General features: G+C 43.4%; 1 protein-coding gene across 2 annotated transcripts in view; it reads right to left on the reverse strand.

Moving 5' to 3' along the window:
* Nucleotides 1-13,697, reverse strand: part of NPHP4 (nephrocystin 4) — a 187,221-nt gene that overhangs the window by 86,488 nt on the left and 87,036 nt on the right. The window contains exon 9 of one of the 2 annotated variants that reach the window (XM_038747231.1): nt 12,584-12,707. In XM_038747231.1, the coding sequence (XP_038603159.1) occupies nt 12,584-12,707 (124 nt within the window). Of the gene's footprint in view, nt 1-12,583; nt 12,708-13,697 lie in introns of those variants that run through there. The other variant, XM_038747229.1, reaches the window with a different exon arrangement.

A 13,697-nucleotide genomic window follows, 5' to 3' on the forward strand; every position in this document is an offset into this window, starting at 1 on the left:
CCAGGGTCCTGGCTGACTGTTCCAACCTTTTCTCTGTGAAGAGTCAGTCAGTCAGCTGTATTTATTGAGTGCTTACTATGTGCAGGGCACTGTACTAAGCACTTGGGAGGATTCAATATAATGACATAATAGACTCCCTATCCACAAGCTTACAGTTTAGAGGGGGAGACAGACATTAATATAAATTAAAAAATTACAAATATGTACATAAATGCTGTGGGGCTGGGAGGGGAGATGAATAAAGGGAGTAAGTCAGGGAGCCACAGAAGGGAGTGGAAGAAAAGGAAAAGATGGCTTAGTTGCGAAGGCCTCTTGGAGATGTACCTTCAATAAGGCTTTGAAGGTGGGGAAAGTAATTGTCTATCGGATAAGAAGAGGGAGGGCATTCCAGAGCAAAGACAGGACATGGGTGAGAGGTTGACGGCGAGATAGACAAGATCAAGGTACACTGAGAAGGTTAGTATAAGAGGAGCCAAGTGTGCGGACTGTATTGTAGTAGGAGAATAGTAAGGTGAGGTTGGAGAAGCAGTGTGGCTTAGTGGAAAGAGTACAGGTTTAGGAGTCAGAAGTCATGGGTTCTAATCCCGGCTCCACCATTTGTCTGTTGTGTGACTTTGGGCAAGTCACTTAACTTCTCTGTGCCTCAGGTACCTCATCTGTAAAATGGGGATTAAGACTGTTAGCCCCATGTGGGACAACCTGATTACCTTGAATTTCCCCCCCAGGACTTAGAGCAGTGCTTGGCACATAGTAAGTGCTTAACAAATGCCATCATTATTATTATTATTAGGAAGGGGCATAGTGATTGAGTGCTTTAAAGCCGATGGTAAGGAGCTTCTACTTGATGTGAGGTGGGTGAGCAACCACTGGAGGTTCTTGAGGAGTGGGGAAACATGTCCTGAGCATTTCTGTAAAAAAATGATCTGAGCAGCAAAGTGGAGTATGGAGTGGAAGAGACAGGAGGCTGGGAGGTCAGCAAGGAGGCTGATATAGTAATCAAGACAGGATGGGATAAGTAATTGGATTTTGGTCATAGCAGTTTGGATGAAGAGGAAACAGTGGATTGTAGTGATGCCCACAGCACTACCTTTCTCAGAGGTCTACACACTTACAGTTCACTCAGGTGCCCTAGGATGACACAAGAGTGGCATACAAGAGTAGATCCTGGATCAGACCACCCGATCCACCACTATCCACCATGCTGAGAAGCAGCAAGACAGTGGAAAGAGCAAGGACTTGGGAGTCGGAGGTCATGGGTTCTAGTCCTGACTCTGCCACTTGTAAGCTGTGTGACTTTGGGCAAGCCACTTGACAAGACTATGAGCCTGACAAGGGACAACCTGATTACCTTGTATAATAATTATGGTATTTGTTAATCATTTACTATGTGACAAGCACTGTTCTAAGCGCTGGGATAGATACAAGGTAAGCAGGTTGTCCCACGTGGGGCTCACAGTTTTAATCCCCATTTTACAGATGAGGTAACTGAGGCCAAGAGAAGTTAAGTGACTTGCCCAAGGTAAAACAGCAGACGAGTGATGGAGCCAGGATTAGAACCCATGACCGCTGATCTACCTCAGCTCTTAGAACAGTGCTTGGCACATAATAAGCGTTTAACAAAATATTACTATTATTATTATTATCCAGTCAATTCTTCCCTGAAAGGGAAGGGCCAAGATGTTTGGTTTCCTCCAAAGCATCCAAGGAACCACCAGCACAGACTAATGGGATTCAGGTAGGGTCTGCAATCAATCGATGGTATTTACAGAGCAGCTAGCTATTGGTTGCAAAGCACTGTACTAGGCACTGGGGAGAGTACAACAGAATTGGTAGACATGACCCCTGGCTTCATGGATCTTACAATCTATTAGGGGAGACCGACACTAAAATAAATTACAGACAGGGGAAGTGGCAGAGTATAGGAATAGGTGCATAAGTGCTGTGGGGTGAGTATCAAAGTACTTGTAGGGTAGAGACTCAAGTGCATAGCTGATGCAGAAGGGAAGAAGAACAGGCAATCCACAGTTTTTAGACTAATTTCCCACTTTTAATTGGGATAGACAGGTTCCTCTGCTAACCAAACTGATTTTGCAAAGTGTGGAGACAGGAATTCCTCCAGGAAGGAGTCAGCTGCTTTATCTGGTAAGACACCAGAGACGGGCAGATGATGTCTGGAGGAGGCTACACTGACAGACATGATAAACAACCAAACATATGCCTGTGCAACATCTCCATCTCTTTCAGAGTACCAGTGGAATAAGCATTTAAGAAGACAAGGAACAAAGGACAGGTCATGTCTGTTATATACCTCAATGCATGGCATCTGGAGTGCTTAGTAAATATCACTAGTTTTAAAATAGTAAAAATATGGGATTTGTCTAGGCCATTAGCCTTTTCCTTCTACCCACAAGCTTCCTTTTCAACTTTTGGACCCTGGACTGCATGAAACTGCCTCACCTCATTGCCACTGATCTGAGCCTCTATGGAAGGTGGCGTTTTCCATTCTTTTAAATACATATAAAAATTTTGGTAGCCTCAATTTTCTTTTTTGCCAACTCACCCCCACATCCAAGGAATAAGGAACAGCAGGGATAAGCAGCATGGCTCAGTGGAAAGAACACGGGCTTTGGAGTCAGAGGTCAGGGGTTCAAATCCCAGCTCCACCAATTAGCTGTGTGACTTTGGGCAAGTCACTTAACTTCTCTGGGCCTCAGTCACCTCATCTGGAAAACGGGGATTAAGACTGTGAGCCCCCCGTGGGACAACCTGATCACCTTGTGGCCTCCCCAGCGCTTAGAACAGTGCTTTGCACATAGTAAGCGCTTAATAAATTCCATAAAAAAAGAGAACAAAATTCATTTTCTCAGTCAAATTGTTACTCAGTTCGAACAGACTAGTGGTTATTTACAAGGTTAGATTTAACTCTTCCAAGTCATCTCATAATAAAGTCAACCCAGTGTCTGTCACAAGGTGCCAGAGTGGCCTCGGCTAGAGGTCACCTATCTCAACTCTGCAGATTAAACACACCCATTGACATTATTATGTGCACTTAATTATTTGTGTTGACCACCCTAGTCCCAAATATTTCTGTATCTATCTCCCTCATTAGAGTGTAAAGTTCCTTGTGGGCCAGGAATGCATCATTTCTTTATTCTATACTTCCCAAGTGCTTAGTACAGCGCACTGCACCATTGGGCACTCACTATATCTTTCTCCCTCTGGACGGTAAGCTCCTCATGGGCTGGGGTTTTGTCTACCAAATCCTTTGTAGTGACCTATCCCAAGCACGTAATACAGTCCTCTGCACACAGAAAACACTCAATAAATACCATTGATTGATGGCTTGATTGATAAATACTCTTAATACTACCACCACCATCCCCCATTCACCTAAGGGCAAAATGTTACTAAAAAGGTTAAGGTTCAGATTTGCAATTGGAGTGGAAGGAACCAATAACTAAATTAAAGTTCTATTTTTAATGTCATGTGTGACAAGCTAAAGAATATCCCTTAAAAAGGTGGCCTGCTCCAAACTGGACTGCAAAAGCATTTTCAGTTGCTGCAAATTCCTTCAAGCCCAGACCCTGTGAAAAACTCACCAACATATAATTCATGATTTAATAAGCCCATTTGTGACACTATTTATACTGACACTTGAAACACTTTAATAATTTGATGGGCAATATCTGCATTTCATCCTACTGAGTAGAGTAATTCTTTTAGAGACATATGTATGAGAAATAAAAAGTGCCAGAATATGCTTTTGAAGGAGACAATGCTGCCAAATACAATTCTTCATCCCAGAAAATGGTTTGTGTCATTAAAAAAAAAATGATGATAATTGTTAAGTGCTGTTCCAGGCACTGTACTAAGCATTGGGGTAAATACAAGATAATCGGGTTGGACACAGTCCCTGAACCACATAGGGCTCGCACTCTTAATCCCCATTTTACAGATGAGGTAACTGAGGCACAGAGAAGTTCAGTGACTTGCCCAAGGTCACACAGCAGGCAAGTGACACAGCTGGGATTAGAACTCAGCTCCTCTGAAACCCAGGCCAATGCCCTTTCCACTAGACCATGCTGTTTCTCAAACCTGGAAAAATTCTTCAAGAATCATAGCCCTGCCCAGCAATTCCAACCAGCATCAGGCAGCCAAGAAGGAAACTGACAAACACTATTTATTACTCAGGCCTGCAGGAGTTGGTCATTGGGAGGGCCACCTTGCCTAATCACATTATTAGGCATACAACTTCCAAAGCGTTTTAGTTCTTCAATTTGAAACATCCTTCACTCTTGCTTTATTACATCCTCCCTTCTTCACTAATTCACAGGCAAAGATCAAACTGGCCCAAAAAGAGAGCCCCCCAAAAGGACACCCCCATTACTGCTCTCTCCTACCCACCCTTTCCTCCTACAAGCAGGCTCCCTGGTTCCCATGAACCCTTCTTTCCTCAGCTCTTCTTGCTAATCACAGTGGGGTTGCAGACGCTCTCACTGTGGACAGGGAATGTGTCTGCTTATTGTTATACTCTCCCAAGCACTTAATACAATGCTCTGCACACAGTAAGCGCTCAATAAATGACTGAATGAATACCCTCCTCTTCTATGTTTGATGATTTAAAAGAGCAATGGATAGAGCCAACATAACCGAGGGTCATTAAACTAGAGGAACTGCCTTCTACCAGTGAAGTTTAGAAAACAGAAATGAATACATTTTCTCGGAATCTTGAAAGCAGCAATGCCAGGCAGTAGCTATGAGGTGTTGCTGGCTACAGAAGGCCCGATCAATGATCCTGTATCTAAGAAACAAGACATTTAAAGTAGTTTTACTGGAGGAATAACAAGCTATCCTTGAAGTCGGAGATATTAAGGGCACAATGTTAAGCACTAATGAACCAATTAGCTACATATAATCAAGACCTCAATTTGCAAGACTTGGAGCTCATGGGAAAGGATGTGAAAGAGTTCAGTAATAAAGGCAGAAAAAGCAGACTTCCAAAAGCTGGAAAATCTCTTCATCGAATACGAAATGTTTTAGGTTCGAGGTGGTGAGTGGGGAAGTTTTTCTCCCTCAGTATGTCCAAACAGCAAGAATCAACCAATACCCAACCCACTCCATCCTAATCCTCCGAGACCTCTTGCTTTTGACACTTTCTCCTTGAAACTTTATTTACTGACATTGTCCTCTGGTGGTTCTCCATCTGTCTCTCTGATTGCTCTTCCTCTGTCTCTTTTGCAGGCTCCTCCTCTGCCTTTCACGCTCTGACAGCAGGGGTCCCTCAAAGCTCAGGTCTGGGTCCCCTTCTATTTTCTATCTACACCAACTCCCTTGGAGAACTCATTCGCTCCTATGGCTTCAACTGCCACCTTTACATGAATGATTCCCAAATCTACATCTCCAGCCCTGACCTCTCTCCTCCTCTGCAGGCTCTTATTTCCTCCTGCCTTCAGGGTATCTCTACTTGGATGTCCCACTGATGCCTCAAACTAAACATGTCCAAAACAGAAGTCTTTAACATCTCACCCAAATCCTACCCTCCCCCTGACTTTCCCAACACTATAGACAATACCAGTATTCTCCCTAACTCACAAGCCAGTAACCTTGGCATTGTCATCGACTCAACTCTTTTGTTCCATCCAATCAATCTGCCACCAAATCCTGTCTGTTCTACCTTCACATCATTAAAACCCACCCGTTTCTCTCCATCCAAACTGCTACTATACTATCCTATCCCATCCTGACTTCTGCATCAGCCTTCTCGCTGACCTTCCTTTCATTCATTCAATCGTATTTATTGAGTGATTGAGTGCTTACTGTGTGCAGAGCACTGTACTAAGCGCTTAATGACTCCTGTCTCTCTTCACTCCAGTCCATTCTTTACTTTGCTGGACAGATCATTTTTTATCAATCGTATTTATTAATAATGATGCATTTGTCACATCTCCTTTATGAGGTCTTCCCCAATTAAGCCCCCTTTTCCCTGGCTCCCTCTTCCTTCTGCGTCATCCATATACTTGGCTCTGGGATCTTTGAGCATTTGATATTCACCCCACCTTCAGCCCCTCCACATGTATGTACATAGCTATAAATTATATATTAGAAATGATTTATTTATATTAATAAATAGACTGTAAACTCATTGTGAGCAGGGATGTATCTACCAACTCTGTTGTATTGTACTTTTCCAAGCACTTAGTACAGCGATTTGCACACAGTAAGCACTCAAATACCACTGATGATTATGATGATGAAAACTCAAGGTGGGGGTGCATGGCTAATGTCTTTTCAGAGACTGCTTGCATTCTCTCTTCTCAGACTGTCTCCCTTACCTCAGCCATGGTTTGTTTTCTCATCCCCATTTGCCATCAGCTCTCGACTAACACTTCCCTTTTTGGGGTGGGGGCAAATGCAAGGGGAGAAGAGGAGAAGCTACTATTTCTTTTGGCTTCTCCAAGATCGGTATATTTCCCTCTGCCAAGCATGGAATGGCTGCTGCTTTCGAGCCTCATTCATCAGATCCTTTACTCCCTTGTCCCATGAGTTTGGTTCAGAAGGGGAAAAAGGAGATTGTCCATTAGATAGAAAGTTACACCAGTGGCAAAACATGACCAGTTAATTGTTGTCCTAGAAGCAATGTGGCTTAGTGGACAGAGCATGGGTCTAGCAGTCAGAGGACCTGGGTTCTAATCCTGACTGCCACTTATCTGCTGTGTGATTTCACTTGTCTTCTCTCTTCTCTTCTCTCTACCTCAGTTCCCTCATCTGTAAAATGGGGATTAAGACTGCGAGCCCCACATGGGACATGGACCATGTCCAACCTGATTACCTTGTATCTACCCCAGCGCTTAGAACAATGCCTGGCACAGGGTAAGCACTTAACAAATATCATTATTTTGGGTTGGCCGGTTAGCTTGGTTGGTTACAGTGTGGTGCTAATAATGCCAAGGTTGCAGGTTTGATTCCCCTTACAGACCATTTATCTTATGAAGCGCTTAGTGCAATGCTCTGCACACAGTAAGAGCTCAACAAATCTGATTGAATAGCAAGTACTATTGAAGAGATAAGGGAGCACAGGTCTTAATGGTGAAATTACAGAGATAGGACCATAGCTGTCCTTATATCCAAGGTGCCCAGCCTAAAAAAAAAAGACATTAAAGTGGTTCCACTACCAACATGTGCCACAGTCAGGGAAGAATTTTAAGTGTCCTACATCCAAAGCCCATGTCACAGATACTTAACTTCATCAGTATCATCAATGGTATTTATTGAGCACCTACTAAGTGCAAAACACTGATCTGAGCTCCTGGGAGATTACAAAGGAAACAATATCCCACTGCAAGCAGGGGTGCCCACTTTTCATTTGGAGTGTGGGGGCGAACTTGGCTCAGAGCATTGAGGTGGTGGAATCTTGGAGGTGGTGGAAGGGAAAGGGGTGGGGAAGAAAGGGGAGAGGGAGAGCAGGGAAGAGGAAAAAGAAGGTTCTCACTGGTACTTCTCCTCTTCTTCTACCACTTTCTATGGATCCACACTGGGCACCAGGACTGAACACCAGGACTGGATGTGGGTGGCTTGGGGGAGAAGATTCACAGGAGGCAGTCAGGGGATGCCCGGGCACAGCTGGCTGAGAAACAGTCTGTCTCTTGACCTCACTCCAAAATCCTGCAGGGAGGGGCTGCTTCCTTGCTGGGGATCTAGCAGACGCGAGGTTCCGTGTTGTTGAGCAGGCCGTTGAGCAGCACAAATGATGCCCAGCTATGTGTCCTTTCAGCTGCGGCTGTGGAATTATCCAGTGGGGCAGCTGTGGGTCCTTACTCAGAGCACAGGACCCCCAAGCTGCCTTGGTTGGGGCAAGGCAGGCAAATGACCCCTTATCACAGGGTCCTGGTACGAAGCTGCGAGCACTGCCTGAACCCTGAACCAAAAAAGCAGCAGCGACAGTGCCTGGCACAAAGTAAGCACTTAACAAATACCATAATAATTATTATTATTATTATTCTCCTCTTGCTGCTGGGGCACTCAATCTCTTAGACTGAAAGCTCGTTATGGGCAGGGACCACATCTCTGATTCTTTTGTACTCTCCTGAGCACTTAGCACAATGCTCTGCATGTAGTAAGTGCTCAATAAATACCATTGATTGATTGATTGGGGTAAGCCAGAGAAGTAGCCTCTTCCCAGTGTACTGCCCGCCCACAGTGGCTAAATCCTGGCTGTCCCACTGCTCCTTGCTGATGGTAACAGCAGCCTTGAGGGGGAAGTGGAAGGAATGGAGGCAAAGGCCACATCCCATTGGCCAATGGCAAGGAGTACAGTTGCCATCTTGGTTTCACCTCCAAGCCCCTTTCCAACTCCAAAAGTCAGGACAGATCAGCCCAAAAATCTATGGGGTGTGAAGTGACTACTATCACCCAACCTGGGTGAAGTCTGCTTCTGTTGCAAGCTCATGGTGGGCAGGGAATGTGTCCATTATATTGTACTCTCCCAAGAGCTTAGTACAGTGACTGAATGACTGATGAACTGGTGAAGAACTAAGGCACTCACTAAATATGATGATGAGTTGAACTAAATCAGCATCCAATGAGTCCTTACTTCATCATCAACTGACTACTTGGGGCTCAGAACTATCCTCAGTAATGACAAACTTATGAAGATTTTGGGAAATCATATTCCAAAATGGAGATACAAAGGAATACATTTGTTTTTTCCATTATCCTCTTACTGATCATAAGAGTGATCTGAGGGACTGTACCTGAGGAAGAGTGACAGATGGGAAAACCAAAAAGTCATAAGAACCGCTTCTGCAAAAACCAAGGCCCAAGAATCAGAGAGTTCTTACTGAAAATGATCAAATTTGTCAGAAATAATGACCAAGCAGCCACAATAGCAATGCATCAGTAATAGCGTTCATGCAACAAGTTGGCCTCAGAGATGAACCAAAGTAGCTAAAGAGAAGTGAAGGGTGGCAGAATTACATGTCCAGATCAGCAGAGTACATCGCCCTGCCCAGGCTGGATAATCTTTCTGAATTTATACAAGCTTTAACAACTGAATGCGTAACATATTTTCATTGTTCCACACAGTTAGTAATTTGTGCGGGAAATCATTTCATACCCTAGAACATTTCTTTGCCAGATTACATTGGAGAAAGCACATTTTATGACAGTTAAACAGAATCCAGTACTCTATGTTAAGATAAAACTGCAGTACCAGAGAAAATTTATGAACTATTGTACAGCCAGATTCCACAGCAGCACAAAAGCAGTAATGCATGTCCAAACCACTTGCCATTATTTAAGCATTTCAAATGAAGATTAAAAGGAAATAAAGTGTCAAGTAAAACATATCCATTTCTGTATATAAACTTTACGAACGGAAGTAAGTTATTACAATCACTCTTAAGGAGACGTTATCTAAATGGAAATGAGACTATTGCTAAGATGCGAAACTGGAACAGCTGAAAGATTGTCAGCCCTCAGGAGAGCACATGGTTCTGAACTGCTTCTAGAGTTGAGCACTCTTCCTCCCTCTCGCTCTCTTTTCACCTATTGATCAATCAATGGTATTTATTGAGCATTTCCTGGGGGTTGAGCACTGTGCCAGGCACTCGGATAAGACCAAGACCAAATGATCAGACTATCCGGAGGGTGAATTTTAACACCTTCATCCATTAATCAGGGTGTCTGAGGCTTTCCAGATTTTCCAGGCCAATTGGTCCAATGGGTTGGTGTCCCACCGCCCCACCCCCACTAGCCTTTATAATAATAATGATAATAATGATTATAGCATTCGTTAAGCGCTTACTCTGTTCCAAGCACTGTTTTAAGCACTGGGGTAGATACAAGTTAATCACATTGGATACTGTCCCTGTCCCACATGGGGCTCACACTCTTAATCTCCATTTTACAGATGAGGTAACTGAGGCCCATAGAAGTTAAGTGACTTGCCCAAGGTCACCCAGCAGATAAGTGGTGAAGCCCATGCTCTATCCACTAAGCTGATATTTATTAAGTGCTTACTATTTGATGAGAGCTATGTTAAGCCCTGGGGTAGAGACAGGAGAATCAGATGGGACACAGTCCTTGTGTGGGCAGGGATTGTCTCTTATTTGTTGCTGAACTGTACTTCCGAAGTGCTTAGTACAGTGGTCTGCACACTGTAAGGCTCAATAAATACGACTGAATGAATGAATGAATGGGGCTTAATCTAGTCAGTCAGTCATTCAGTCAATCGAATTTACTGAGAGCTTACAGTATGCAGCGCACTGTACTATGTGCTTGGGAGAGTACAATATAACAATATACAATATAATAGATACATTCCATGCCCACAAAGAGTTTACAGTCTAGAGGGGGAGACAGACAATAATATAAATAAATAAATTACAGATATGGACATAAGTGTTATGGTGCTGGGAGGGAAGGATGAATCTAAAAGGTAGGGAGAGCAAGCATCTCTCTTGCTCATTTTATAGGAGAGGCAATTCAGGTACAGAGAAGTTATGTGACGCCATCGTGATATAAATTATCATGTTGAGTTCATATCTCTTATGATTTTATGTATTTTTAATGGTCATACTTTTACAAATGTGTTCAACTGGTTTACCCGTTCTCCATGCCTTTTAATTTGGGCACCATTTTCTTTGAGTATATAGAGATTTTTGGCTTTTTTGCATTTAAAATAGGCAAAAAAAACTTCTAAGAAAATTATAGGTTTTGGTATCATTATAAAGTGAATATAAAATGAGCACTTATACTTTTCAAGAACTGTTTTCATAGAAGCAGCATGGCCTATCAGAAAGAGCATGGATCTGGGAGTCAGAAGACCTGGATTCTAATCCCAGCTCTGCATACTGCTTGCCGAGATGACCTCGTCACTTAACTACTCTGCCTCAGTTTCCTCAACTGTAAAATGAGGATTAAATACCTGTTCCTGTGAACCAAATGTGGGACAGGGACTGTGTCCAACCTGAATACCTTGTATCTACCCCAAGGCTTAGACCAGTGCTTGACACATAGTAAGTGCTTAAAAATATAATATGAAGAAAAATAACAACAACAACTTGCCCAAGGTCACACAGCAGGCTACTGGCAGAGCTGGGACTAGAGCCCCAGTCTCCTGACCTCGAGAGCAGAGCGCCTTTTTTTATTTATGGTATTTGTTAAGGGCTTATTATGTGCCAAGAACTGAACTAAATCCTGGGGTAGATACAAGCTAATCAGATTGGATACAGCTGGGGTTCACAGTCTTAATCCCCATTTTTACAGATGAGGTAACTGAAGCACAGAGGAGTTAAGTGACTTGACCAAGGTGACACAGCAGACAAGTGGATTAAAACCCAGATCCTTCTGACCCCCATGCCTTTGCTCTATGCATTAGACCACACTGCTCCACCTCTTGTCTGTTTGAAAGAGATACACTCTCAATCCAAGGTTGTCCAGATTTTTTTCAGATTTAGGCAAATTTTCAAAAACTTGCTTCTTCACTGCATGGAGGGTATTCATAAAGATAAGAGCTGAGAGTGGCTTCATTAAAATATTCAGTGCCTTGAGCAGGGAACATATCTACCAACTCTGTTATATTGTACTCTTCCAAGCGCTCTGCACACAGTTAAGCTCTCAATATATATGATTGATGATTGAGCCTAGATGTCAGAGCCAGAAGGTCACTCCCTGCTTTAAAACTTTTCTTGAACCTAATTAAGGAATATGAGTTTGGTGGGCTTATGGTGTGGAAACTGTCATGGGAGTGGTTCTCACATTGTCCATCTAATTGCATCAGGAGCATTAAGTAATAGCTCATTTACTTTCCCAAAGCTCAGAGAGCCTTAATTTTTATAGCAAATGGAATAACTCTAGACTGTAAGCTCCTTGTGGGCAGAGAACATGTCTACCTATTCTGTTGCTTTACACTCTCCCAAGCACTTAGAAAAGTGCTCTGCACACAGTAGGTACTCAATAAATACCACTGATTGATTTACTGATTGACTGAATACCTGAGGGACATAGATAGGGAGGAACAACTCAGACAGAAGGTGCCTTTTCTGTCTGAGGCTGCTGGGTGTACCTCAAAGAATATATTTATTAAATTCTTGAGAGAGGGAACTGGATGTACAAGGACATAATAAAACTGAAAGTTTCCCACCCTCTTTATTTATATTTGTGCTCCAAAACCTTAGGAATTTATAATCTTAGCTATGGGATGAGCACACAGCCTTTTCGTAAAATTCATCATGAGACCTGACTTAAAACATTAAGTGCATTTATACTTTGGGTCATATGGCCTCAATTATTAACAAGTGAGTTATAAATAACTTCTGACTAAATGAGAGATTACATTTTTATGGCACAATGTGACGGGTATTATTGTTAACCAGTATAGGGTACTATTAGGAAGATGCTATTAGGATGAAGTAGAAAAAAATACAAACAGGAATACCGCAGGAAGAAGGAAGGAGGATTGTTGGGAATGGTACCTTGTGAGTTTTGCCAAAATGCTGTCATTCGGACGACTGTAATTTGTCCACAGCTCCCAGCACATAACCCCCAGATCAAACTCGAATACAAGTCTCACAAGTGATCTTACCTTGCCATCTACTCCTGAAGGGGCACAGAACACATATTCCAGTTGAAAAACAATTCCAAACGCTGGGTGACTGACCATCTCTGACAGACGAATGCGACTTCTCAGAACCAGGGCCTGATCTCCACTACAATTTTGGAAGCACAACCACAAGACAGACTGTAAGCTTACTGTTGGCAGGGAACAGGTCTACCAACTCCATTTTATTGTACTCTCTCAAGTGTTTAGTAGAGTGATCTGCACACTGTAAGCATTCTATAAATACCATTGACAGATTAATTGACTGATGGAATGGAAAAGGTCATATTCTGCCCAGAGTGCTGCTTGGTCTGCAACGCATCTGGGCTATAATAATAATAACAGGTGCCAGGTCCTGTACTAAGTGCTGGGGTGGGTACAAGCAAAGCCGGTTGGACATAGACCCTAACCCACATGGGGCTTATAGTCTCAATCCCCATTTTCCAGATAAGGTCATTGAGGAGAAGTGAAATAATTTGCACAAGGTCACACAGCAGACAAGTGGCAGAGGTGGAATTAGAACCCATGACCTTCTGTCTCCCAGGTCCAAGCTCTATCTACTATGCCAGGCTACCCTATGATGGGTCCAGGAGAGATTTCCCATGTGTGTCTCCCAAATGCTGCTACATAGTTTTCATCAGAAACCCACCAAAATCAAGTTACTTCCCAGCCCAGAGAACCTACTTTATGAGTGAGCATTCTGACCAGTTATCAGAAATTCCAGGGCCTGCTTCTGACCAATCAACATCTCTCTTGTTCTTCTAGGGAGAGAACATTCATTCATTCATTCAGTCATATTTATTGAGAGCTTACTGTGTGCACAGCACTGTACTAACCGCTTGGGAAGTACAAGTCGGCAACATATGGAGACGGTCCCTACCCAACAACGGGCTCTGTGGGAGTTTGGGAGGGGAACAGAAGGAGTGACTTGGCCATGGGTTCTACTGACCTTTCAGCAGCTCTCGAGCCTCTCCTCCCCCGGGCTCACTTGGACTGACCCTCGCTATGGCTCCCTCCCTCCTCCCCCACTTCCCCAGAGCTCCCTCCCCAACTTTGGTTCATACTGCAGGCCCCTCTCCTTCACCACCACCACTGCAGC

The sequence above is a fragment of the Tachyglossus aculeatus genome, chromosome 5 (assembly GCF_015852505.1).
Source record: "Tachyglossus aculeatus isolate mTacAcu1 chromosome 5, mTacAcu1.pri, whole genome shotgun sequence".
NCBI lineage: Eukaryota > Metazoa > Chordata > Mammalia > Monotremata > Tachyglossidae > Tachyglossus > Tachyglossus aculeatus.